The sequence below is a fragment of the Pristis pectinata genome, chromosome 7 (genome assembly GCF_009764475.1).
Source record: "Pristis pectinata isolate sPriPec2 chromosome 7, sPriPec2.1.pri, whole genome shotgun sequence".
Taxonomy (NCBI): Eukaryota; Metazoa; Chordata; class Chondrichthyes; order Rhinopristiformes; family Pristidae; genus Pristis; species Pristis pectinata.
The window spans coordinates 8,272,141-8,296,303 of record NC_067411.1 but is presented as its reverse complement, the minus strand read 5'-3'; the positions used below and the strand labels follow the sequence as shown (position 1 = coordinate 8,296,303).

Genomic DNA, 24,163 nt, shown 5'->3' with positions numbered 1-24,163 from the left:
TTATCTGGATGCATCAAGGCTTGGTACAGCAACTGCTCTGCCCAGGACCGCGAGAAACTGCAGAGAGTTGTGGACACAGCCCAGCACATCATGGAAAGCAGCATCTCCTCCATGAATTCTGTCTATACTTCTTGTTGCCTTGGTGAAGCAGCCAGCATAATCAAAGACCTCACCTACCCAGGACATTCTCTCTTCTCTCCTCTCCCATCAGGCAGAAGATACAGGAGCTTGAAGGCACGTACCACCAGGCTCAAGGACAGCTTCTATCCCACTGGGATAAGACTATTGAACGGTTCCCTTATACGATGAGATGGACTCCTGACCTCACAATCTACCTTGTTATGACCTTGCACCTTATTATCTACCTGTAATGCACTTCCCTGTAGCTGTGACACTTTACTCTGTATTCTGTTACTGATCTAACCCTGTACTACCTCAATGCACTGTGTAATGAATTGATCTGTGCGAATGGTAAGCAAGACAAGTTTTTCACTGTACCTCGGTTCAAGTGACAATAATAAACAAATTCCAATACCAATACCAACTTTGCTGAGACCAACACACCTGGAACTGGCTGCTGCCTGAAGGAGAATGGGTTAAGGAGGCAAAGTGATCTCTTTCTTATCTTCACATGCAATTGTTTAATTTAATTTTTGTTAATTTATAGAGTCATAGAGTTATACAACATGGAAGCAGGCACTTCAGCTCACTGTGTTCATATTGACTATCATTGTCGAAGTCAGACTAGGCTAGGAGCAAGTCAAACCAGGGTAGGACTTTCACGGTGAACATCAGGGCCCTGGGGAGTGTTGGAGAACAGAGGGACTGTACAAGTACATAGTTCATAAAGAGACAGAGTACATAGTTCTCTAAAAGTGGCGCCACAGGTCAACAGGGTGATGAAGAAGCCATTTGGCATGCTGGCCCTCACCAGTCAGGGCACTGAGTATAGGAGTTGGGATGTTATGTTGCAATTCTACAAGACGTTGGTGAGGTCACACTTGAAGTACTGTGTACAGTTTTGGTCACCCTGTTATAGGAAAGGTATCATTAAGCTAGAAAGAGTGCAAAGAAGATTTACGAGAATGTTGCCAGGACTCGAGGGAGAGGTTGGGCAGGCCAGGACTTTATTCATTGGAGTGTAGGAGACTGAGGGATGACCCTTATCGAGGTGTATAAAATTATGAGGGGCATAGATGGGGTGAATGTGCACAGTCTTTTTTCCAGAGAAATGGAATCAAAACCTAGGGGGCATAGGCTTAAGGTGAGAGGGGAAGGATTTAAAAGGGAACTTGGAGGCAACTTCTTCACGCAGATGGTGGTGCATATATGGAACAAGCTGCCAGAGGGAGTGGTTGAGGCAGGTACAATAACAACATTTAAAAGACACTTGGATAGGAAAGGTTAAGAGGGATATCGACAAAACACAGGCTGAAGGGACTAGCTCAGGTGGGCAAATTGGTTCCGCGTAGTATCACTCTATCACTTTTACACAGAAATGCCTTGAGCGTGTCTTGAACCCACAACCTTCTGACACAGAGCTGAGGTTACAGTTCACAGTTACTCAGGTTACATGACATTGTACACTGACAGCAGAGTTCACATGCCCGACTTTGGCTTTGCCTCACACCAGCAGGATATCTTCCGGAGTTCAAAGAAAGCAACCACTTAAAGAAAACATCGGACCTTAACCTCTGAAACAAGAAGCCAATCTTTGCGACCAGCGATCACTGAGCAAATGGAGCTGGACCTTTTAATATGGAAGACTTCAGTTTTTGTTTGATGACCCAATGTCATCTCCACTGCAGATACATTAGGGACATTTAAGAGACTTAGATGGACACATGAATGATAGAGAAATGGGGGGCTATGTGGAAGGGAAGGGTTAGATAGATCTTAGAGCAGGATAAAATGTCAGCACAACATTGTGGGCCAAAGGGCCTGTACTGTGCTGTAGTGTTCTATGTTCTATGTTCTAAAACATCAACAAATGCTGCCAATCCATTGGAGGACTGATGCTTAAACCAGATACAATTAACTTGCTTAACGAGTTCAGAATTTTGGAATCTCATTCCCTTCAGGGTCAAACCTGACAGCATTAGAAATTCCAAAGTATCCTTTGAGCTCTTTGCATTGATGCCCATGTTAATCCATTTCAGAACTGTTTACTTTATCACACTGTTCCAAGATTAACTCTAATCCTTATTTAGTCCCACACAGGAGGCCATTCAGCCCATTGCGTTTGTGCCAGCTACCATCAGTCCCACTTCCTTATTTCTTTCCCCACAACCACATCTTATTCTTTTTCACATAGCCCTCAACTCCCCTCTTTTGATCTTTGGACATTCACCTGCAGTATGGGGCAATTTACAGTAACTAATTAACAGTCTGTCTTTGGGATGCGGCAGGCAAGCAGAGCACCCGGGGGTAACCCAAGTGGGCACATGGAGAATGTGCAAACTCCACTTCAAACCTAATTATAGAACGGTCCTTAAATAGGAGAGGGGAAAGGAAGTAGACGTTTCTAACACTTCTCTGAACAACATCTGAAGGAAAAAAATTGGATTGGGTTCTGCTTACCTTACAATCCATTCTACAGAGCTTCCCTTCCTGAATGATCATGTCTCCTGGAGCCTGCAAGAAGTGAGGTCGGAAGAAGCGTTCCTGGATAGTTTCCGTTTCCTCTCCACTGTCCCTGGATCGGGATCGAGGTCTGAGGACGATACAAAGATAGAGAGTGTTGGCTGGATATTCAACGACCCCATCGCTCCCCAGAAGTAGGACACAAACCTGGTACTCCCGCTATTTTCTAAATGTTTTGCAGCAAGAGCACTTCACGGAAAAAGGAAAAGATTTTAAGTTACTCACCGAATTGAGGAACATTCTTTGAAATGCGTTCAAAAATCAAAATCAACTAATGATTGCTACAAGTTATTTGAATCCTGTTTCTGGGCAAGCCATCCTTAAAATTACACCAACTATCTGGCTACCCCACCTTCACATGAATGGGGAATAAAGAAAGATTCTCACACTTGGAGCTGTATCATTAGTTCATGTTCTAGTTATAGAAAAAAGTTTTAAAAAACTTTTAAAGTTTGAAGTCAAGTTTATTGTCACAAGCACAAGTACATGTGTGCACAGGTGCAATGAAAAACTTGCAGCAGCATCACAGGCACACAGCATCAGATAAGCAGCATTCACAAGAAAAACATAAATTAAACATAAACTATACACAATTTTTACAAGAAAGAACACAACTAGAACAAAAGAGAAAACAAGGTCCATTGGAGTGCAAAGTGGTCAGTGTTGCTAAACTGCAGTGATTAGGGTTTTGCCAGTTGGTTCAAGAACCAACCATCTCGGTGTTTGCGTCTCTCTATGTCTTTGCACTTCCTCCCAGACTCACATAGTCTCCTGAGGTCTCTGTAGATCTCCAATGCTGGCACCTTCTGCATCTTCCTGACCAGTCTGCAGACTTGCAGATATTACAGTGAAGTGATATTTTTTGATTTGCTCACAGGACGAGACATCACTGGTAATGTCAGCGTGCGTGTCCTTCCCAACTGCCCCTAAACCGAGGGGGCAATTAAGTGTCAACCATGGGGGTGGGTCTGGAGTCACATATTGACCAGACCAGATAAGTATGGCAGATTTCCTTTCCTGAAGAATGTTAACTAAAGTTTGATGACAATTGAGTAGTTTCATGATGCAGGGTCTCGACCTGAAACGTTGACCATCCCTTTGTTTCCATGGATGCTGCCTGAGTTCTTCCAACAGTTTATCTTGTGCATTAAGGTAAATAAGTTAGGTCACACATCAATCTTGACCTCATTGAATATGGAGCAGGCTTAAGGGACCAAAAGGCTCCTCCTGGTGTGTTTTTCATTGCTTCATCATTGACGGCTATGTTATCAGCTCCCTCAATTCTGGGCTCTGGAATTCCCTCCCACATTGTTTTCCCCATTTTTACTCCCTGTGTTGCTTGGGAGGAGTTTTAAATGAGTCAATAAAAATGACCCTAATATGGAAACAAACATTTCCTAAATAGCCTTCATGAAGTTCCATTCATCAGTGAAAATATATGAAAGTACGGTACGGTACTTTCATGTATTTTTATGGTACGTAGCGGTAGTGTAGTGGTTAGCGTAATGCTATTACAGTGCCAGTGACCCGGGTTAAATTCTGGCCACTGTCTGTAAGGAGTTTGTACGTTCTCCCCGTGTCTGCATGGGTTTCCTCCGGGTGCTCCGGTTTCCTCCCACATTTCAAAGACGTACGTGTTAGGAAGTTGTGGGCGTGCTATGTTGGTGCCAGAAGTGTGGCGACACTTGTGGGCTGCCCCCAGAACACTCTACGCAAAAGATGCATTTCACTCTGTATTTCAATGCACATGTGACTAATAAAGAAATCTTATAAAAAAAAATGCCAACTGTATTGCAGTTATCTTTTTTTTTATAAAACCAAAAAAATTGCATTTATTCAGGATGACCGAGAGTGCTTCACAGCCAATAGAGTATTTTTGAAGTAGGGTTAGCACTGTAAATTGTGCTACACATGGAATGCATGGCAAGGTGCGATATAAGGACGTGGGCTGTGTGGTGGAAAGTGGGATTAGTGTTGATAGGTACTTGAAGGTTGGCATGGATATCGAACGCAGAACAGCACAGGAACAGGCTCTATGGCCCATGTTATGCCAGACTAATTAAGCTAATGACACCTAATTAAACTATCCCTCCATTCTCTGCACATTAATGTGCCTATCTGAGAGCCTCTTAAATACCTCTATCGCATCTGCCTCCACCACCACCACTGGCAGCACCCTCCAGGCACCCACCACTCTCTGTGTAAAAAAACTTGCCCCGTACATCTCCTTTGAACTTACCCCCTCTCAGCTTGAATGCATGCCCTCTCGTATTAGACATTTCAATCCTGGGAGGAAGATACCGGCCGTCTACTCTATCTGCGCCTCTAATAATCTTACAAATTTCTATCAGGTCTTCCCTCAGCCTCCGCCGCTCCAGAGAAAACAACCTTAGTTTGTCCAACCTCTCCTTAGAGCTCATACACTCTAATCCAGGCAGCATCCTGGCAAACCTCTTCAGCACCCTCTCCAAAGCCTCCACATCCTTCCCATAATGGGGTGAGCAGAACTGAACGCAATCCTCCAGATGTGGCCTAACCAGAGTTTATAAAAGCTGCAGTATAACTTCCTGACTCTTGAAACTCAATTCCTCGACTAATAAAGGCAAGCATTCAGCATGGGGCGCTGAGAGGCTTGTTTACGTGCTATATGACTCTATGACCTCTATGTTGGAAGTAACATTGTCATAATGAATGGATAATCTATTTAGGGTCTAGTCTGAGGGATAAATCCTGGTTAAGACAATGGGGAGAGTTATACTGCCCATTATTTCTTATCTTATTTAATCCCTCATTTTATTTCATCCCTCATCCAAATGCTGGCATCTCCGGCAATACAGCACTCACTGAGGAACGAGCTGGGAACATCAGGCTTTCTCTGGAGTGGGACTGTGGACGTGAGGAATTCTGGTTCAGAGGTGAAAGGGTGTTTCTCAGTGAAGCACAGCTGATGCGTTTTGACAAACAGATTTACAGGTTCGTACTTTTACGAGGAAATTGACAAACGTCCCAAGTTGAAATTTCAGTATCATTTACAGCATAAAATTCAACAGCACAAATGGGCTATTGCACTTATGAGCCAATTTTTTTTAAATGTCGGACTTAGGCACAGATATGAACTCAATGAAATCTGAACTGCATCCTCTGACAAGACATTTAGTTATAGGCTGCAGCTGGATTGTCAAATAAGATCAGACATTAATTACAGAAGGGCAGTAAGTGAACTATCCCAAGACAAATGCCCCAGACACTCTTTTCTGAAAGGATTACTTATTTGAACACTGGACCCTTGTGTCTGCCCCTCTTACCGCAACTGTTATTGAAGCAGTGTGAAGGTAGGTCACTCACACAAGCAACCCTTGTTAAACAGAGAACCAGCACACTAAATATCGAGATCTGCCTTGAACCTGTCTGGGAATTTTTACTGCAATCTTTTAGCAGCACGGTTAGGGATGAAAATAGACGTGTTCCAATAAAAAGCAAGGCACTACTGTGTTATTCGATCTGGGATACTGGGAACTTTTCCTTTCTTTTTAAAAGCAATTCTGATTGGCGCCACTTGGCTTTGAAAGGGACTTTGTTGCTCAGAGTGCTTTGGCATATTTCAATGGAGCAAAATACCGTACATATCCAGAATTAGGTTAAGAATATCATTTCAGTTTCCTGCAAGACCGGACATAGTTATTATAGTGATAAATCCTCTACATTCTAGCCAGCACAGGATTAAATGTTTCAATAGTTGGAGCTCATGAATAAAAAGTCATTTGTTGGATTAATTGGCATGAGGATTGGTAACTGGAGGAAAGAGATTTATTTTCAATGGCAAAAGAACCACAGGGCAGATAGTTTTAAAAACCACAGGAGGAAATGCTCCTGAATCCACTGCCTGGAACAATGTTACAGAGTCACACAGCATGGAAACAGGCCCTTCAGCCCAACTCATCCATGCTGACCAGGACGCCCTTCTAAGCTAGTCCCATTTGCCTGCGTTAGGCCCATATTTCCTATCCATGAACCTGTCTAAATGTCTTTTAAATGTTCTAATTGTACCCACCTCTACAGCTTTCTTTGGCAGCTCGTTCTACATACCCATCACCCTCTGTGTGAAGAAGTTGTCCTTCAGGTCCCTTTTAAATCTTTCCCCTCTCACCTTAAGCCTTGGATCTCTAATTTTTGATTCCATTTCCCTGGAAAATAGACTGTGTTCATTCACCCTACCTGTGCCCCTCACGATTTTACACACCTCTATGAGGTCACCCCTCATTTTCCTACTTTCCAAGGAATAAAGTCCCAGCCTGCCCAACCCCTCCCGATAACTCATGCCGTCGAGTCTTGGCAACATCCTCATTAATTTTCTCTACACTCTTTCTATGTCAATGATGTCTTTCCTGTAACGGTGACCAAAACTGTACACAATAATCCAGGTGTGGCCTCTCCAATGTCTTGTACAACTGCAACATAACATCCCAGCTTCTGTACTCAGTGCCCTGACCGATGAAGGCCAGTGTGCCAAACGCCTTCTTCACCACCCTGTCTACCTGTGACACCACTTTCAGGGAACTATGCAGCGGTGCAAACTGATGAAATATTGATTCTCAAAAAGGAAGCTGGAAATAAAAGGAAATCAAAATACCAGGGTAATGGGAAAAGAGTTAGGGATTGGGAGCATTTAAAGAGCTTCCTGTAAGGTTGGGAGAGGCAGACGATCTCCTCTCCTTTACAGGATTTATCCACACCAGCACGCAATGTCTCCTTGCACAACAAAAATTGCACAGCAATTTCTTTATATACTTTTATTACTTCTTGGGATGTGGATCTCGCTGACAAGACAGGCATTTATTGTCCATCCCTGATCACCTCCTGAATTTAGAGAGGTTGCAAGGCCATTTCAGAGTGCAGTTGAGAGTCAAAGCATATCAGAGTCAAATATGGGTGATGGTAACAATTTCCTCCTTGAATCACATCATCATAGCATGGCTACAGCAGGGAAGGAGGCCACTCAGCCCATTGAGTGTACACTAGCTCGTACGCAAAAGCAATCCATTTGGTTCCTCTTTCCACGGCCCTACAGATTCTTTCCTTTCAGAGACTCCCTTTTGAATGCCACCGTTGAATCTGGCTCCAATAATACCCCAGGAAGTTCATTCCAGACCCAAACCATAATTTAAAAAAATGCACATCTCTTTTTGGTCCAATCTGCTTCATTCTGTATCCCCTAGTTCCTTACCCATCTGCCAATGTGAGCAGTTTCTCTCTATCCACCGTCTCGAGACCCTCCATGATTTTAAACACCTCTATCAAAGTTCCTCGCAAACTCTTCTACTTCTAGCTTCTGCCGTCCCTCCACATAAATAAAGTTCTTCATTCCTGGAATGATTTTGGTAAATCCCTTCTGGTCCCTCTCCTTACAAACACAAAGAGAACAGGTCACTTTTGCCTGCCATTCTTTCCCCCTTTCTTGTTCTGATGGACAAAGAAGTTTATTCTGATTTAACTGCTCCTTAACTGCTGCCTTATTTCACCCTATCAGAGACACTCCCTTTGTACCACCCATCGCCCTCCCCCCACTTTCTCTGCTCCCTGGACTAACTTATCTCTTTCTCAGTTCTGAAGGATCGTGGACCTGAAATGTCAACTGTTTCTCTTTCCACAGATGCTGCCTGACCTGCTGAGTTTTTTTTCCAGCACTGCTGTTTCTTTGCATTTTCGAGGCAGTGGTTAAGAGACCCAGACTCTCCCATTTAAGGAAGTGACATTACCTTCTCCCAGGTGATTGTCCGGCAGGAGAGCGGGGAGAGCGTCCCCTCTGGCTCACAGTTTGGACCATCAGCCTTCCCGTACAGCTTGTCCTACCCTGTGAATAAATCAAAGAAACAGATAGATTACTCATCGGAGGTCCCATAAACCACTCACAGTCATAGAGTCAGACAGCACAGAAACAGGCCCTTTGGCCCACAATGTCATGCTGACCTTTTTGCCCATCTACCCTAATCTCACTGTCCTTATCCTTCTACGTCTCGCCTCTTTAAGTATGATGAGATGGACTCTGACCTCACGATCTACCTTGTTGTGACATTGCACCTTATTGCACTGCACTTTCTCTGTAGCTGTGACACTTTACGCTGTACTATTATTGTTTTTACCTGTACTACCTCAATGCACTCTGTACTAACTCAATGTAACTGCACTGTGTAATGAATTGACCTGTATGATTGGTATGCAAGACAAGTTTTTCACTGGACCTTGGTACGAGTGACAATAATAAAGCAATACCAATACCTGTCTAAATATCTCTGAAATGTAATGATTGTATCTGAACCCACACCTCCTCTGGCAGCAAAATATTTTCCCCTTGGATCCCCTTGACAACTCTTCCTCTCACTTCAAACCAGTGCCCTCTTGTTTTTGATATCTCCTACCACGGGATAAAGATCCTGACCATCAACTTCATCAGTGCCTCAGGCTCCACTTACTTGGGCCCATTGCTCAGCCTCGATTCCCTTCCTCCCACCACAGATGGCAGTGTGGTCAGTGTCTCACTCTGGAGCTCTGACAATCCCTTCCCTAAACCTACCTCCTACCTCCTTAAAATCTACCACTGTGACCCAGAATTTGGCCACACGCCCTAATATCTGCTTCTGTGCCTTGGACCTCCTGTGAATTGCCTTGGGATGTTTTACAGTGCCAAAATAAACTACATCATTGCATGCTAATGTTAAATATATAGTTTTATTCATAAAACTAACTCTGAAGCCCATGATATTCCATATTCACTGGTTGGTGCAACGTTGTGTCGATGGTATCAAGTTCAGCATTATTGTTTGGAAACCCCACACCAACAAGGTTGTCTCAACGCAGAATGTCATAGGATTGGAGATGAAGGATTGTCACACCACAGCAAAAGACCAATCAGCCCATTGACTCTATGCTAGCTCCTTGTACAGTAATTCAGTCAGTCCCATTCCCTGCCCTTTTCCCATAGTCCTGCAATGTATCCTCTTTCTTTCAATTCCCTTTTGAAGGTTCTGATTGACTCCGTTTTCACCTCCCCTGCAGACACTGAGTTCCAGATCATCCCCAACCTCTGAGTGGAGAAACCTTTCCTCCCATCACTCTCTGCCCAAAAATTTTAAATCTGTGCCCCCTGGTCTTTGAACCATTCACAGACAGGAATACCTTCCCTCTGCCAACCCTGCTGAAACCCATCGTGCTCTCATCCTCTGCCATCACATCTCCTCCAGGGAGAAACAACCCCAGCCCCTCTCCAGTCTAAGCTTGGAGCTGATATCCCTTATCCCAGTGAACACTCTCTAGGCCCTTCACCTCCTAAAGACAAGAATTGGATGCAACATTCTGGTTGTGCCTCTCTGTGCAGAGTGTTGTTAAGGTTCAGTAAAACTTCCCTGGGTGAGATGGAAAGGGGTAGAAGAAGGTTTACGGGGACCATTAATCCCCTTTCCGGGACATCTGTGATGAACATTCCATTAATTCAAAGCACAAATGGGATAAATGAGTAGTTAATGGTCAGCATAGACATGGTGGGTTGAATGGCCTGTTTCCGTGCTGTATGACTCTATGAATAGGAACTGGTTTGATTTCGGTTGAGCAATGAGGGTGAGGGAGAAGATACCTACATGAATAGCATAGGCATAGAACATAGAACATTACAGCACAGTACAGGCCCTTCGGCCCACGATGTTGTGCCGACATTTTATCCTGCTCTAAGATCTATCTAACCCTTCCCTCCCACATAGCCCCTATTTCTCTATCATTCATGTGCCTATCTAAGAGTCTCTTAAATGTCCCTAATGTATCTGCCCCCACAAACTCTGCAGGCAGTGTGTTCCATGCACTCACCACATTCTGTGTAAAAAACTTACCCCTGACATCTCCTTTCACTTCCTCCAATCACCTTAGAATTATGTCCCCTCGTGTTAGCCATGTTCTCCCTCTTAGTCAAACCACAACTGGAGTATTGCATACGGTTCTGGTCACCCCATTACAGGAAGGATGTGGAGACTGTGTAGAGGGTGCAGAAGAGGTTCACCAGAATGCTGCCCAGAGTAGAAATGTCAAACACCAGAGGAAACGCTTTTAAGGTTAGAGGGGGTAAGTTTAAAGGCGACATGAGGGGCAAGTATTTTTTACGCAGAGAGTGGTCGGTGCCTGGAACGGGTTACCAGGGGTAGTAGTGGAAGCAGGCAGTTTGGTGGGGTTTAGATAGACACTTGAATATGAAGGGAAAGGAGGGATATGGATTATACACAGGAGGAGGACATTTAGTATGAATTGGCATCAAGATCGGCACAGCTGTGGGTTGAATGGCCTGTCTGGTGCTGTACTGTTCTACGTTCTATGAATATTAGCAGTCTGGCATAACTTTACCCACCCACTATGGGAGAATGGAGGAAGCATGAGAGAATGGCCTCAAAGTGCCCAGTAATCCGACTTTGCTGGCTCTGAAGGGAGTTGACTGATCTACCTTTGATCTGATGTTTTATTTTGTTGGTTGCTGACTCCTTCTACATTGCATGTGGTAGAATGAGGAAGCTCAGTGGGTTATAAAACACAACCGCAAGCTCCAAAACTATGTAAACAGACCCTTTCCCCTGGCTTAGAAGCAAGCAGATTTCCTGTCCGCTCCCCTTTCACTTTTGTGGGAATTTTCTATTTAAAAAGAATTACATACCCTGAGTTTTGTAGAATTTTTGAACGGATCTTTACAAATCCCATTAAAAACATAAGTCCATAATTGTCCTTGGCTTTCCATACTTTGTAGACTTGCATAACACAGAAACAGGCCTTTGCACCCATCTACATTGTAGCCCCCTTCAGTCCACCAATCACCTTGCACTCCTCTCTTGCCACTCCCCTTCTGGCCATCTCCCCTCTCAATCCTGATGCAGGGTTTCAACCCGAAATGTCGACAATTTCTTGCCCCCCCCCCCCACCCCCACCAACAGATGCTGCTCGTCCCGCTGGGTCCCTCCAGCAGGTGTTTGCTGCTCCCATCTACACGTCCTATCATTTACCTGCATTTGGTCCATAGCCTTCTTATACCTCAGTGATTCAAGTGCGGTGTAGAGGATTCTTAAATGTTGTGAGAGTCTCTGGCATGTCACCACCTCCTCCGGTGTGCTTCAGATTCCAACCACCCTCTGATCCCCTCTAAACCTCCTACTGCTCATCTTAAACCTCTGCCCTCTTGTCTTAGACACCTTCACCATGGGATAAAAGGTTCTTACTATCTACTCTATCACCTTCATAATTTTTGTCTTATGAGGATAGGTTGAGCGAGCTAGGGCTTTTCTCTTTGGAGAGGAGGAGGATGAGAGGTGACTTGATAGAGGTGTACAAGATGATAAGAGGCACAGATTGAGTGGACAGTCAGAGACCTTTTCCCAGGGCGAAAATGTCTAACACGAGGGGGCATAATTTTAAGGTGATTGGAGGAAGGTATAAGGGGGATGTCAGGGGTAAGGTTTTTTTTTACACAGAGAGTGGTGGGTGCGTGGAACGCACTGCCTGCAGAGGTTGTGGAGGCAGATACATTAGGGACACTTAAGAGACTGTTAGATAGACACATGAATAATAGAAAAATAGGGGGCTATGTGGGAGGGAAGGGTTAGGTAGATATTAGAGCAGGATAAAATGTCGGCACAACATTGTGCGCCGAAGGGCCTGTACTGTGCTGTAGTGTTCTATGTTCTAATTTCTAATTTTGTGCACCTCTGTCAGGTCACCCCTCAGCCTCCTCCACTCCAGGGAAAACAGACCCAGCCGATCCAATTTCCCCTTGTATCTGAAATACTCCGGTCCAGGCAACATCCTGGTGAATCTCCTCTGCAGCGTGATCACATCCTTCCAATAGTGTGGTTACTAGAACTGCACACAGTACAGGTGACCTCTGTGTTACAGGGTGGGTTGCATTCTGAGAAAATGGTCCTTATCGTGATTTACCGTAAAGCAAAGCCTCATCATCTGCATGTGTGTCAAGAAATGTGAGTTGAAAAATCATACACGTCATGTTGACTTATTTACTTCTTTTTCCCCATATAAATTCCATTCATAAGAGCAAATTTTATTCTGTACCTCAAATTTTTGGGTAGTGATTTGTGAATTCTGTAAGGGTGAATTCCCGTATCCTGAACAGCTGTAACACGGGGGTTGCCTGTACTCAAAGCGTGGCCTAACCAACATTTTATAATATGACATCCCGGCTGTTGTATTCAATGCCACAGCCAATGAAGGCCTTCTTCACCGTCTTATCCATCAGTGCTGCCATTTTCAGGGATTAATGGACTTGTGTCCCATTTTACCACGGGAGTCCTTATGCCCACTGCTCCTAACCCAACCCCACTATGTCCAAACCCATGAAAGGACCCCACCTACCAATGGGTTGGCCAACATGATGGTGTAATTTCCGTCATCATCCAGTGTGGCAGCTTTGGTGTGGAGGGAACAAGTCCCGTCGGGCTCGCGACGAATCTGGTAGTGCTCACTGCGCTTGGAAATTTGATTGCCGTCTTTGAACCAGTAAACCTGTTGGGGTCAGGAGCAAAGAAAAGGAGACAGCAATGGTGAAGAGTCCAACTCAAGGCCATTTCCTCAGATACCTGTAATGCAGTCAGCTGAACAGTAGGTAACAGGGATGTGCACAGAAGGGATCCAACAGGGGCATAATATGCAGGGATGGGGCATGGTACACTGGGATAGGGCATGGTACACTGAGATAGGGCATCGTACACTGGGACTTGACTTAGTGCAGTTCCAGGAATGAGAGTGTTAATGGAGTCAATGCTAAAAGGAGTCTTTATAGCAGTGTACAGTAAAATTCTGATAAAGGTTCACCACCTGGCTCACTCATTAGAGACATAAGAGCCTGCTGCAGAGTTTTGATCCAAAACATCGACAGTTCCTTTCCCCCTACAGATGCTGCTGAGCTCCTCCAGCAGATTGTTTGTGACTCACTCGTTAGTCCAGAATGTGAAGCTTTAAATGGGCTGCTGCAGGAACTCAGCGGGTCAGGCGACATCTGTGGAGGGAAATGGACAGTGGACGGTTTGGGTCGAGACCCTTCATCCAGACTGGCTCTTCCTCTTTCTCTTCTGCAGTCAGGATTGTGAGCTCGGGGTCCAGAAAGTGAGCAGGGTGCGTGGCCATAGCCCAAGGGAGGGAGGGGGCAGGAGTGTGGGCTGGGTTTGGTCCAGGGGTCAGGAATGAGGGTGGGTTTGTGTCCGGAGCCCAGGTCCGGAGTGCTTGTGTACTGCTTGCTCCCTTTAAACTCACCGGGCTCACTGGAAGGTTTATGGTACTCCTGTGTGACTTGTCAAAAAAGGCAAACAAAAGTGAAATTAAAGTATTTTTGGTATTAATAGGAAATAACAAGCAGTTCAGAAAATCTGCCCTACCAGCTGGGAACCTGCGGGGATCTCATTCCCTCAGCTGGGAACCTGGTGGGAATCCCTACGCTCTGTTGGGTACCTGCTGGTAACCCTTGTCCTCCCCACTGCTGTGCTGGGAACCTGGAGGTAACCCCTGCTTTCTGCTGGGGAAACTGGTGTGGACTCCTGCCCTCTGCTGGGTACCCACTGGGAACCCTGCATTCCCCACTGCTGTGCTGGAAACCTGCTGGGAAGTCCTGCCCTCCCCACTACTGTGCTGGGAATCTGGTGAGAACTCCCTGCCCTCTGTTGGGAAGCTGGTGGGAACCCCTGCCCTTCTGGCTGCTGTGCTGGGAAGGCTCAGGCCTCTGTTGGTGCTCCTGCAGCAATGACACCCCTGAGCCCCACACGTTTAGACTGAGCAGTGGTCTCTGACCAGTCCACCCCATACCAGCCCTTACAGCAGCCTCAGTGGCTTCCTCTACACCAAGCTGTCTGGCGATAAGATCAGTTTAACCATCACTGCCAGCACAGTGTATATCTTTGTTAAAGTACAACACTCCAGGGCAAATAGTGATGGAATGAATCAGCACTCTACAGTAGTTTTCACCCAATAACCATTAAAGACATATATTCTTGTGTATAATAGGCATTTGTTTAGCATCTCCCCTGAAAAAGTGGTCAGATTTAGATTTCTGTCCCTGGTAGTGGGAGGGGTATTAGGTTGTAATGAAAATTATACTGGATGACTAAAAGAAGGGAATCAACAGAATTCTGCTAAGAAGTGGAAGTTGTATCAGCACTGAATCATTTGCAGTCGGCTACAGATGCCAGATCCAACAAAATGCGGTTGTCTAAAGTTCCTTCAGCTTGGCTTCAGTGAACATTCAGTCCTCTGCCAGGCAGATACAGATTTAAGGTAATTGGCAAAAGACAAAAATGGAAGAGGAGAACAGTTGGGTTTATTATCTGAGCACAATGATGTGGAAGGCACTAAGGAGCGATGGAAGGAGATTCAATATTAAGTTTCAGAAATTAACTGTACTTAAAAAAAACAGGAAGTGCTGGAAATACTCAGCAGGTCAGGCAGCATCTGTGGAGAGAGAAACAAACTAATGTTTTGGGTGAATGGCATCGACCTAAAACTTTAACTCTATTTCTCCCTCCACTAATGCTGCCTGACCTGCTGAGTGTTTCCAGCTTTTCGTGTTTTTATTTCAGATTTCCAGCATCTGTGGTGTTAGGAATTCAAGTCAAGATGATGCCGGAGTGTGGCAACTCTTTGCGAGACAGCTTCAACAGATCTATTTATTACAGTTATCGTAATCATTCTCCTCTTTTCAATCTAAATTCTATGACTTGTCACATGTCACATGTACTGAGGTACAGTGAAAAACTTTGTTTTGCATGCCATCCACACAGATCATTTCATCACATCAGTACATTGAGGTAGTACAAGGGAAAAGCAATAACAGAATGCAGAATAAAGTGTTACAGTTACAGAGAAAGTGCAGTACAGGCAGACAATAAGGTGCAAGTGCCACGACGAGGTAGATTGAGAGACCAAGACTCCATTTTATTGTACAAGAGGTCTATTCAATAGTCTTATAACAGCGGGATAGAATCTGTCCTTGAGCCTGGTGGTACGTGCTTTCAGGCTTTTGTATCTTCTGCCTAATGGGAGGGGGGAGAAGAAAGAATGTCCAGGGTGGGTGGGGTCTTTGATTATGTTGGCTGCTTTACCAAGGCAACAGGAAGTCCATGGAGCGGAGGCTGGTTTTCATGATGTATCTTGACTGTTCACTGAAGCCAATCTACCTTGTCATGGCCCCCGCACCTTATTTGTCTACCTACACTGCACTTTCTCTGTAACTGTAACACTATATTCTGCATTCTGTTTTTTTTCCTTCTTGTACTAACTCGATGTACTTATGTATGGAATGATCTGTTTCGATGGCACGCAAACAAAAGCTTTTCATTGTAGCTCCATACATGTGACAATAATAAACCAATGACCAATTATTTATACTTGATGGGAAGGAGCTTATGAATCTCTGGAAATTAAGATGGTGGATTGGGAGGAATTGGATAGCACTTTCAAAGATAAGATACCTTTATTAGTCACATGTACATTGAAACACACAGTGAAATGCATCTTTTGCGCAGAGTGTTCTGGGGGCAGCCCGCAAGTGTCGCCACGCTTCCAGCGCCAACATAGCATGCCTGCAACTTCCTAACCTGTATGTCTTTGGAATGTGGGCGGAAACCGGAACACCTGGAGGAAACCCACGCAGACACAGGGAGAGAACGTACAAACTCCTTACAGACAGTGGCTGGAATTGAACCTGGGTCGCTGGCGCTGTAATAGCGTTACGCTAACCACTACACTACCATGCCTGCCCAAAGAGCCAGGACAGGCATAGCAGATGGCCTCTATCTGATGGCTTCTTGCCATGGCCAACCTTTCCATCATACCTTTGGCATGGGCTGTCCGCTGACTTTGCACATGAAGGTGACGGGCGTGCCCTCGAACAGCTTGATGTGCTTCAGTTTCCTCTCGAAGGCCGGGGCTGTGCACTGGGGAGGCAGCTCGTCGTGCTGGACCTCGTCATCGGACTCATCCACCTTGGAGCGCTCCAGCCGAAACTCGATCTCGCTGATCAGCCTCTGTTCAAAGGTGGAGACTTTGTATTCCTGAGGTGGGGGGGGGGCGCGGAAAATAATAAAACAGCAACCCCATAAGAGGGAGGGTGAGACCATGGAAAGAGATCTGATTAGCACCCAGCCAGCTCAAGTTGAGTTTATTGTCATGTGTACAAGTACAGTGAGGTACACGTGCAATGAAAAACTTGCTTGCAGCAGCATCGCAGGCACATAGGTACAGATAGTCATCCATATACTGTATTATACAAGACAGTAAAGAGGGAGAGAGAATAAAAGACTATGCAAAAACTTAGTGCAAAAAAAAGATACAATCAGAGACAAGTCCAAGGTAGTTCAAGAGGTGGGCTGTGGTGTTCCATTGCTGAGGTAGCAATAGAGTTGTGCAGATCGGTTCAAGAAGATAAGATATTTATTTATTAGTCACATGTAAGTCGAAACACACAGTTTTTTTTGCATGACTGAGAATGTGCTGGGGGCAGCCCACAAGTGTCACCACGCTTCCGGCCCCAACATAGCATGCCCACAACTCCTAACCCGTACTTCTTTTTGGAATGTGGGAGGAAGCCGGAGCACCCGGAGGAAACCCACGCAGACATGGGGACCTCATGGTTCTTGCATATGCCTAGAGAGCAGTACAAGGGTTGACAGGGAGCGCCAATGGAGGGTTGATTAGGTGGACTTCGAAAAGAGGTATGACAGCGGGAGCTATAAACCAGCTTTTTGTTTTCAATAAGTTTATACTTATTTCAGATTCTGAGCACTGTTGGCATTTATTGCCCATCCTTAGTTGCCTTTGAGATGATGGTGGTGGGCAGCCATCTTAAATGATTGTCGTCTTTCTGGTGAAGGTGCTCCCATGCTACTGATGAGTCAGGGGTTTCAGTACTTACACTGAGAAAGGACCGGTGATACACTTCCAGATCAGATGGGTGTGTGGAACCTGTGGGAGGTGGTGCTCCCATGCATCTACCTCCCTTGTCTTACCTGTGGGTAAAGGATGTGGGTGTGGGAGGTGCTGTTGGGGTAGCCTGGGTGAGTAAGTGTAGCGTGTTTTGTAGATGGTGAACGGTGTAGTCACAATGCAGCATTAATGGAGGGAATGAGTGTTTAGAATAGAAAGACAATAAAACTTGTAACTATGCCTCCTATAACTAGCAACTGTCCCTCCTAGGCTTCGTTACTAGATCATAGAGAGGGCATGGAAGAGATTTCCTGGAATGGGCCATGCCTGAGATATCTCATCTCCAAGGTTACACTGGAGATGCTGGGGTTGTTCTCCTTGGAGTGAAGACTATTGGGAGAGGATTTGGTGAAGTTGGAGAAGAAATTCATTGCCTGTCGTGGCAATCAGGGCTTTCAAAGGAGAATTGGACAGGAACTCCAGGAAAAAATAATTTGGAGGGCTATGGGTAACGGCCAGGGAATGAGTCTGCTGAGCGTGTGTAAGGACTGGTTGAGCTGAATGGCCTTGTTCTATCCCATGGTCGAAATGTTAATTATGAGAGAAAATGCAGTTAGGGTGAGAAGGGGAAAGTTTAAGGGAGATATGTGAGGTAAGTGTTTTTACACAGAGTGCGGTGGGTGCCTGGAATGTGTTGCCAGGGGTGCTGGTGGAAGCAGATACAATAGTGCTTTTTAAGAGGCTTTTAGCTACACAATTGAATATGCAGGATGAGGATCATGTGCAGGCAGAAGAGATGTAATTCGGCATTGTATTCAGCACAGACATTGTGGGCCGAAGGGCCTGTTCTTTGCTGTGCTGTTCTATGTTCTATGTTATAGAAAAATCAACATGGAGATGTTTCCAATCACAGTAGCATCAGAACCAGCGGCCATGAAGATAAGGGATTCTGTGGATGTGGAGAGGATGTTTCCATCAGTGGGACAGTCTCGGATCCGAGGGCACAGCCTCAGAATAAAGGGACGTCTCTTTAGAACTGAGATGAGGAGGAATTTCTTCAGCCAGAGGGCGGTGAATCTGTGGAATTCGCTGCCACACCGGGCTGTGGAGGCCAAGTCACTGGATGTATTTAAGGCAGGGATTGACAGGTTCTTGATTGGTAAGGGGGTTATGGGTTACAGGGAGAAGGTAGGAGAATGTGGTTGAAAAAAAATCAGCCCTAATTGAATGGTGGAGCAGACTCGATAGGCTGAATGGCCTAATTATTCTCCTATACCTTATAGTATGGTCACATGGCCTAAGAGATCCATTAACAAACCCAAAAGGAAATCTGGGAGAAATCTCTTGCGCCAGAGAGTGGTGAGAATGTGTAACTCACTACCGCAGGGAGCAATGGAGGCAAATAGCAAGAAAGAGTGGAACGAGATGCTTGAAAAGTAAGAGGAAAAATGACATAGAAGGTTATATTGAGAGGATAAGGTGAAGAACTCTCCGGTGAAGCTTAAACACCAGCACAGACTAGCTGGGCCGAATGGACTGCTTCTGTGCTGTAAAGTTGCTGCAACAACGCTGTTGCATATCTATGAAGGAATACCTCATGAGTCATGGCGTCATACAGCACGGAATCAGCCCACTGAATCCACGCCAAACATAAACACCCATCTACATCGACCCTTTCTTAATCCTGTTTTATTCTGTCCACGTTCCCATCAATATTCCCCTTGTCCTCCTAGATTCTACCTCACCTACACACTACGGGCAATTTACAGTGGCTAATTAACCTACCAACCTGTACGTCTTTGGGGTGTGGGAGGAAACTGGAGTACCTGGGAGAGATCCACACAGATACAGGGAGGGCGTGCAAACTCCACACAGACAGCAGCGGTGCTCAGGATTGAACTGGGGTCTCTGGAGCTGTGAGAGAGCAGCTCTACTAGCTGTGCAATGGTGCCTCTCCCCGCCCCCACCACCCTTGATGATATTCCCTTCAAGTCAATGGGAATCTCAGAGAAGATTCACTGGAATGATTCCAGGAATGAGAGGGTTAACATAAGAGGAATGTTTGACGGCTCTTGGGCTGTACTCCTTGGAGTTCAGAAGAATGAGGGGGGACCTCACAGAAACATTTCGAATATTAAAAGGCCTGGACAGAGTAGATGTGGCAAGGTTGTTTCCCATGGTAGGGGAGTCTAGTACAAGAGGGCACGACTTCAGGATTGAAGGGCGCCCATTCAGCACAGAGATGCGGAGAAATTTCTTCAGCCAGAGAGTGGTGAATCTGTGGAATTTGTTGCCACGGGCGGCTGTGGAGGCATTGGGTATATTTAAGGCAGAGATTGATAGGTACATGAGTAGCCAGGGCATCAAAGATTATGGTGAGAAGGAGGGAGAGTGGGGCTAAATGGGAGAATGGATCAGCTCATGATAGAATGGCGGAGCAGACTCGATGGGCCGAATGGCTGACTTCTGCTCCTTTGTCTTATGGTCTTATGGTTTTATGGAGGTAGCAACTCCCAGAACTTGGCATGGAAGCATCTTACAAGTGAAAATAAAATGTTGGCACTAAATTAATTCTGTCATCATTTAAAAACCTTTTTCCCAGTCCCAGTACAGACTGTTGTGTTAACATCATTCCTTATTTAAGCAAAAACATCCTGCTCCACGGAGGCTGAAAAATCCCAAATTAAACATTATAATGTTCTGGCTATTTCTGGAGTTTAATTATCCATGTCTAATGAGAAAATAAATAGTACGGAAAAGAAAGTAAGAACTTAATTCAAATTGAGAGAAAAATGATTGCCCCCACTGAGAATATTGTTGCGCTAAGCTGTCTTCTTATTGTGCCCAATGGAAATGTAGACCACTTAACCAAATTAAAACCTGTACTGCATTACCAGAAAGGATTTCCTGGTATGGAACTAATCAGTTTTGCTCTCTCAATAGAAACGTTTTCTTAAGCCAGACAGAACCTCAATCATGAGGCAAACCTACCTGGGCCCCAGGGTCATCCTCAGCCTCCTGAAAATTGAAGACAGTGGCAGCATTGTCTGCCCCAAGAAGCCTGCGGGCCATCTTTTCTTCATAGGTCAATCTCTGAGGTAGGGTTGGTGGGGGTAGAGGGGTGGGGGTGGTGGTGAGGGAATGGGGGAAATAGAGGAAAACAAGGCACAGAATGAACGATGTGAGTAAATTAATCCACTCAAGTGGTTTGGTGTTGCCATGTGGCTACCTAAACCAAAACTGAAAGTGCTGGAACCACCCTGCAAATTTGTGGAAAGAGAAACAAAGACAGGTCATCACAGAATCATAAAGATAAGGAGCAGGAGCAGTCCATGACTCTCCGAGACTAGTCCGCCATTCAATATGATCATAGAGAGGAAGCAGGCCCTTCGGCCCACCGAGTCCATGCTGACCATCAAGCACCCATTTTGACACTGCCCCTTATTCTTGGTATTGGTATTGGTTTCTTATTGTCACTTGTACCGAGGTACAGTGAAAAACTTGTCTTGCATACCGATCGTACTGGTCAATTCATTACACAGTGCAGTTACATTGAGTTAGTACAGAGTGCATTGATGTAGTACAGGTAAAAACAATAACAGTACAGAGTAAAGTATCACAGCTACAGAGAAAGTGCAGTGCAATAAGGTGCAAGGTCACAACAAGGTAGATCGTGAGGTCAGAGTCCATAGTTTCTAGACCATGTCTGGGGACGTTAAACTAGGGCAGGACTTACACCGTGAATGGCAGGGCCCTGAGGAGTGTTATAGAACTGAGAGACCCAGGGGTATAAATAAGTACATAGTTCCCTGAAAGTGGCAACACAGGTAGACAGTGTGGTGAAGAAGGCGTATGGCATGCTAGCCTTCATCGGTCAGGGCACTGAGTACAAGAGTTGGGATGTCATGTAACAACTGCACAGGAAGTTGGTGAGACTGCACTTGGAGTATTCCAGTACAGTTCTGCTCACCACACTAGAGAGGGCAAGCTAGAGAGGGTATAGAAAATGATGTATAGACAAGGATGTTGCTGAGACCGGAGGGCTTGAGTTATAAGGAGAGTGGATTAGCTGGGACTGTTTTCCCTGGAACAAAGGAGATTGAAGGGTGACCTTACAGGGGTTTATAAAATAGATATAGTGGATGGTCACAGTCTGTTTCTTGGGGTTAGAGATTCTAAGACTAGAGGGCATAGGTTTAAGATGAGAGGGGAAAGATTTAAAGGGGACCCAAGGGGCAAGTTTTTCACAGCAGGTGGTGGGTATATGGAAAGAGCTGCCAGAGGAAGTGGTTGAGGCAGGTATAATTACGACGATTAAAAGGCATTTGGACAGGTACATGGACAGGGAAGGATTAGAGGGATATGGGCCAAATGTGGGCAAATGGGACTAACTTAGATGGGCAGCATGGACAAGGTGGGCCGAAGGGTCTGTTTCCATTCACTCTATGACTCTAATCCTACCCTTATCCATTTTATTCTCCTCATATTCTCATCAACTCCTACTAGGGCCAAGCTACAGTGGACACTTAACTGACCAAACCCAGCTTTAGGGTCCGGACTGAAACCGGAGCAACTGGGGAGGGGGATCTACCTGGTCCCAGGCAGAATATGCAAAGTCTACACAGACAGCGCGAGAGGTCAGGATCAGAGCCAGGTGACCGGAGTCGTGAGACGGCAGGTTTACTGGCCGCACCACTGCGCTGTCATGGAGTCCTAGAGATATACAGCACAGCAACAGGCCCTTTGGCCCACCACATCCATGGCAGCCATCATTCCTATCTGCACTAACCCCACCTGCCTGCATTAATTCCACACCCCTCTCTGCCCTGTTCATTCAAGTACCTGTCCAGATGCCTCTTAAATATGTCACTGTTCCTGCCTCCCATTACCTCCTCTGGCAGCTCATTCCTGATATCAACTACTCAGTGTGTGAAACATTTACACCCCCTCAGATCCCTCCTCCCTCTCACCTTAAACCTATGTCCTCTAGTTTTAGACACCCTCACCAAAGAAAACATGAGACAATCTACCTATGCCTCTCATAATCTGATGTACCTCTGTCACGTCACCCCTCAGCCTCCTTTGCTCCAGGGAAAACAGATCCAGCCTATCCAATCTCTCATCAGAACTCAAGCCCTCCATCCAAGTAACATCCTTGTGAATCTTTACTTCACCCTCTCGAGTTTAATCACACCTTTCCTTCGTGTGGTGACCAGAACTGCACACAATCCTCCATGTGTTGATTCATTTCCAGCTTTCTCCCCATTAACCTTGATCCTTCCAGCCCCAAGAACAATATCTAATTCCTTCTTCAATACTTTTAATGATTTGACTCAACTTGCTTTCTGTGGAGAGAGTTCCACAGGTTCACCACCCTCTGGGAGAAGAGATTTCTCCCCATCTTGGTCTTAAGTGTCCTACCCCTTGCTGGATCCCTGTCCGTGATCCCTCGTCCTTGACTCCCTCACCACTGGGAGCTTCCTCCTTGTATCTAATCTGTCTGGTCCTGTTAGAATTTCTAGATTTCCGCAAAATCTCTCATTTTTCTAAATTCTTTTGAATGTCAGCTTAATTGGCCCAATCTTTCTCCATATATTTAATTTATATTAGAAACTGGAGAAGAGTTTTCATTAAAGATTATCAACCTTAAATGTTAAACAACACACAAAAAAAAAGTGCTGGAGGAACTCAGCAGGTCAGGCAGCATCTATGGAGGGAAATGGACAGTCGACGTTTCGGGTCGAGACCCTTCATCAGGACTGGCTGATGATCATCATGACATGAAGGGTCTCAGCCTGAAACGTTGACTGTTCATTTCTCTCCGTAGATGCTGCCTGACCTGCTGAGTTCCTCTAGCATTTTTGTTTTGTGTGTTGCTCCAGATTTCCAGCATCTGCAGTCCCTCTTGTGTCAACCTTAAATGTTAACTTTGTTTTTCTCTCTCCACAGATGCTGCCTGACCTGTTGAGTGTTCCCTGCGTTTTCTGTTTTTATTTCAGATTTCCAGCATCTGCAGTTTTTGAATTCTGTTGGAAGATTGAATTTTCTGTGGTGTTTCTCAAGATCTTCTGGCATGCCATTCCACTTTATAGCCAATAAAATGAAGTCAGTGTTGGAATTGTGGCAGCCAGTTTGTGCACAGCAAGATCCAAATATTACCAGTTGAGTAACAAGCAGATTATCTATTTCAGTTCAAATGCTCCTCAAACGGCAGATTTTTTTCTTGTTCCACAGTCAAATTTCAATTTTACACAGTTTTAATGAAGACAGTGTCTTCATTTTGGCCTTTTTCACCATCATAAAGAGCAGCTTGCATTTATAGAGTGTCCCTGATGTTACATCTCACAGGACACATCACAGGAGTATTATCAATCGCAGGTCGGCACCCAGAAATTGTAGCTGGCGGTAATCGCTAGTTAAAGACCCCAAGAGTAAGTGCTGGCAGTTTCTGCATTATTGTCCACAAGAGCTGAAAAGCAGAATATTGCAGATGCTAGAAATCTGAAACAAAAGCAGAAAATGCTGGAAATGTTCAGCAGGTCAGGCAGCACCTGCGGAGAGAGAAACAGAGTTA

General features: G+C 45.2%; 1 protein-coding gene across 4 annotated transcripts in view; it reads right to left on the bottom strand.

The window, feature by feature from the left end:
* Window positions 1-24,163, bottom strand: part of palld (palladin, cytoskeletal associated protein) — a 262,041-nt gene that overhangs the window by 28,481 nt on the left and 209,397 nt on the right. For 3 of the 4 annotated variants that reach the window (XM_052019755.1, XM_052019758.1, XM_052019759.1), the window contains 5 exons: window positions 20,581-20,682; window positions 16,500-16,718; window positions 13,033-13,182; window positions 8,400-8,494; window positions 2,581-2,713 (listed from right to left, as the gene is read on the bottom strand). In XM_052019755.1, coding sequence (XP_051875715.1) covers window positions 2,581-2,713; window positions 8,400-8,494; window positions 13,033-13,182; window positions 16,500-16,718; window positions 20,581-20,682 — 699 coding nt within the window. The remainder of the gene's footprint in view (window positions 1-2,580; window positions 2,714-8,399; window positions 8,495-13,032; window positions 13,183-16,499; window positions 16,719-20,580; window positions 20,683-24,163) is intronic. The other variant, XM_052019756.1, reaches the window with a different exon arrangement.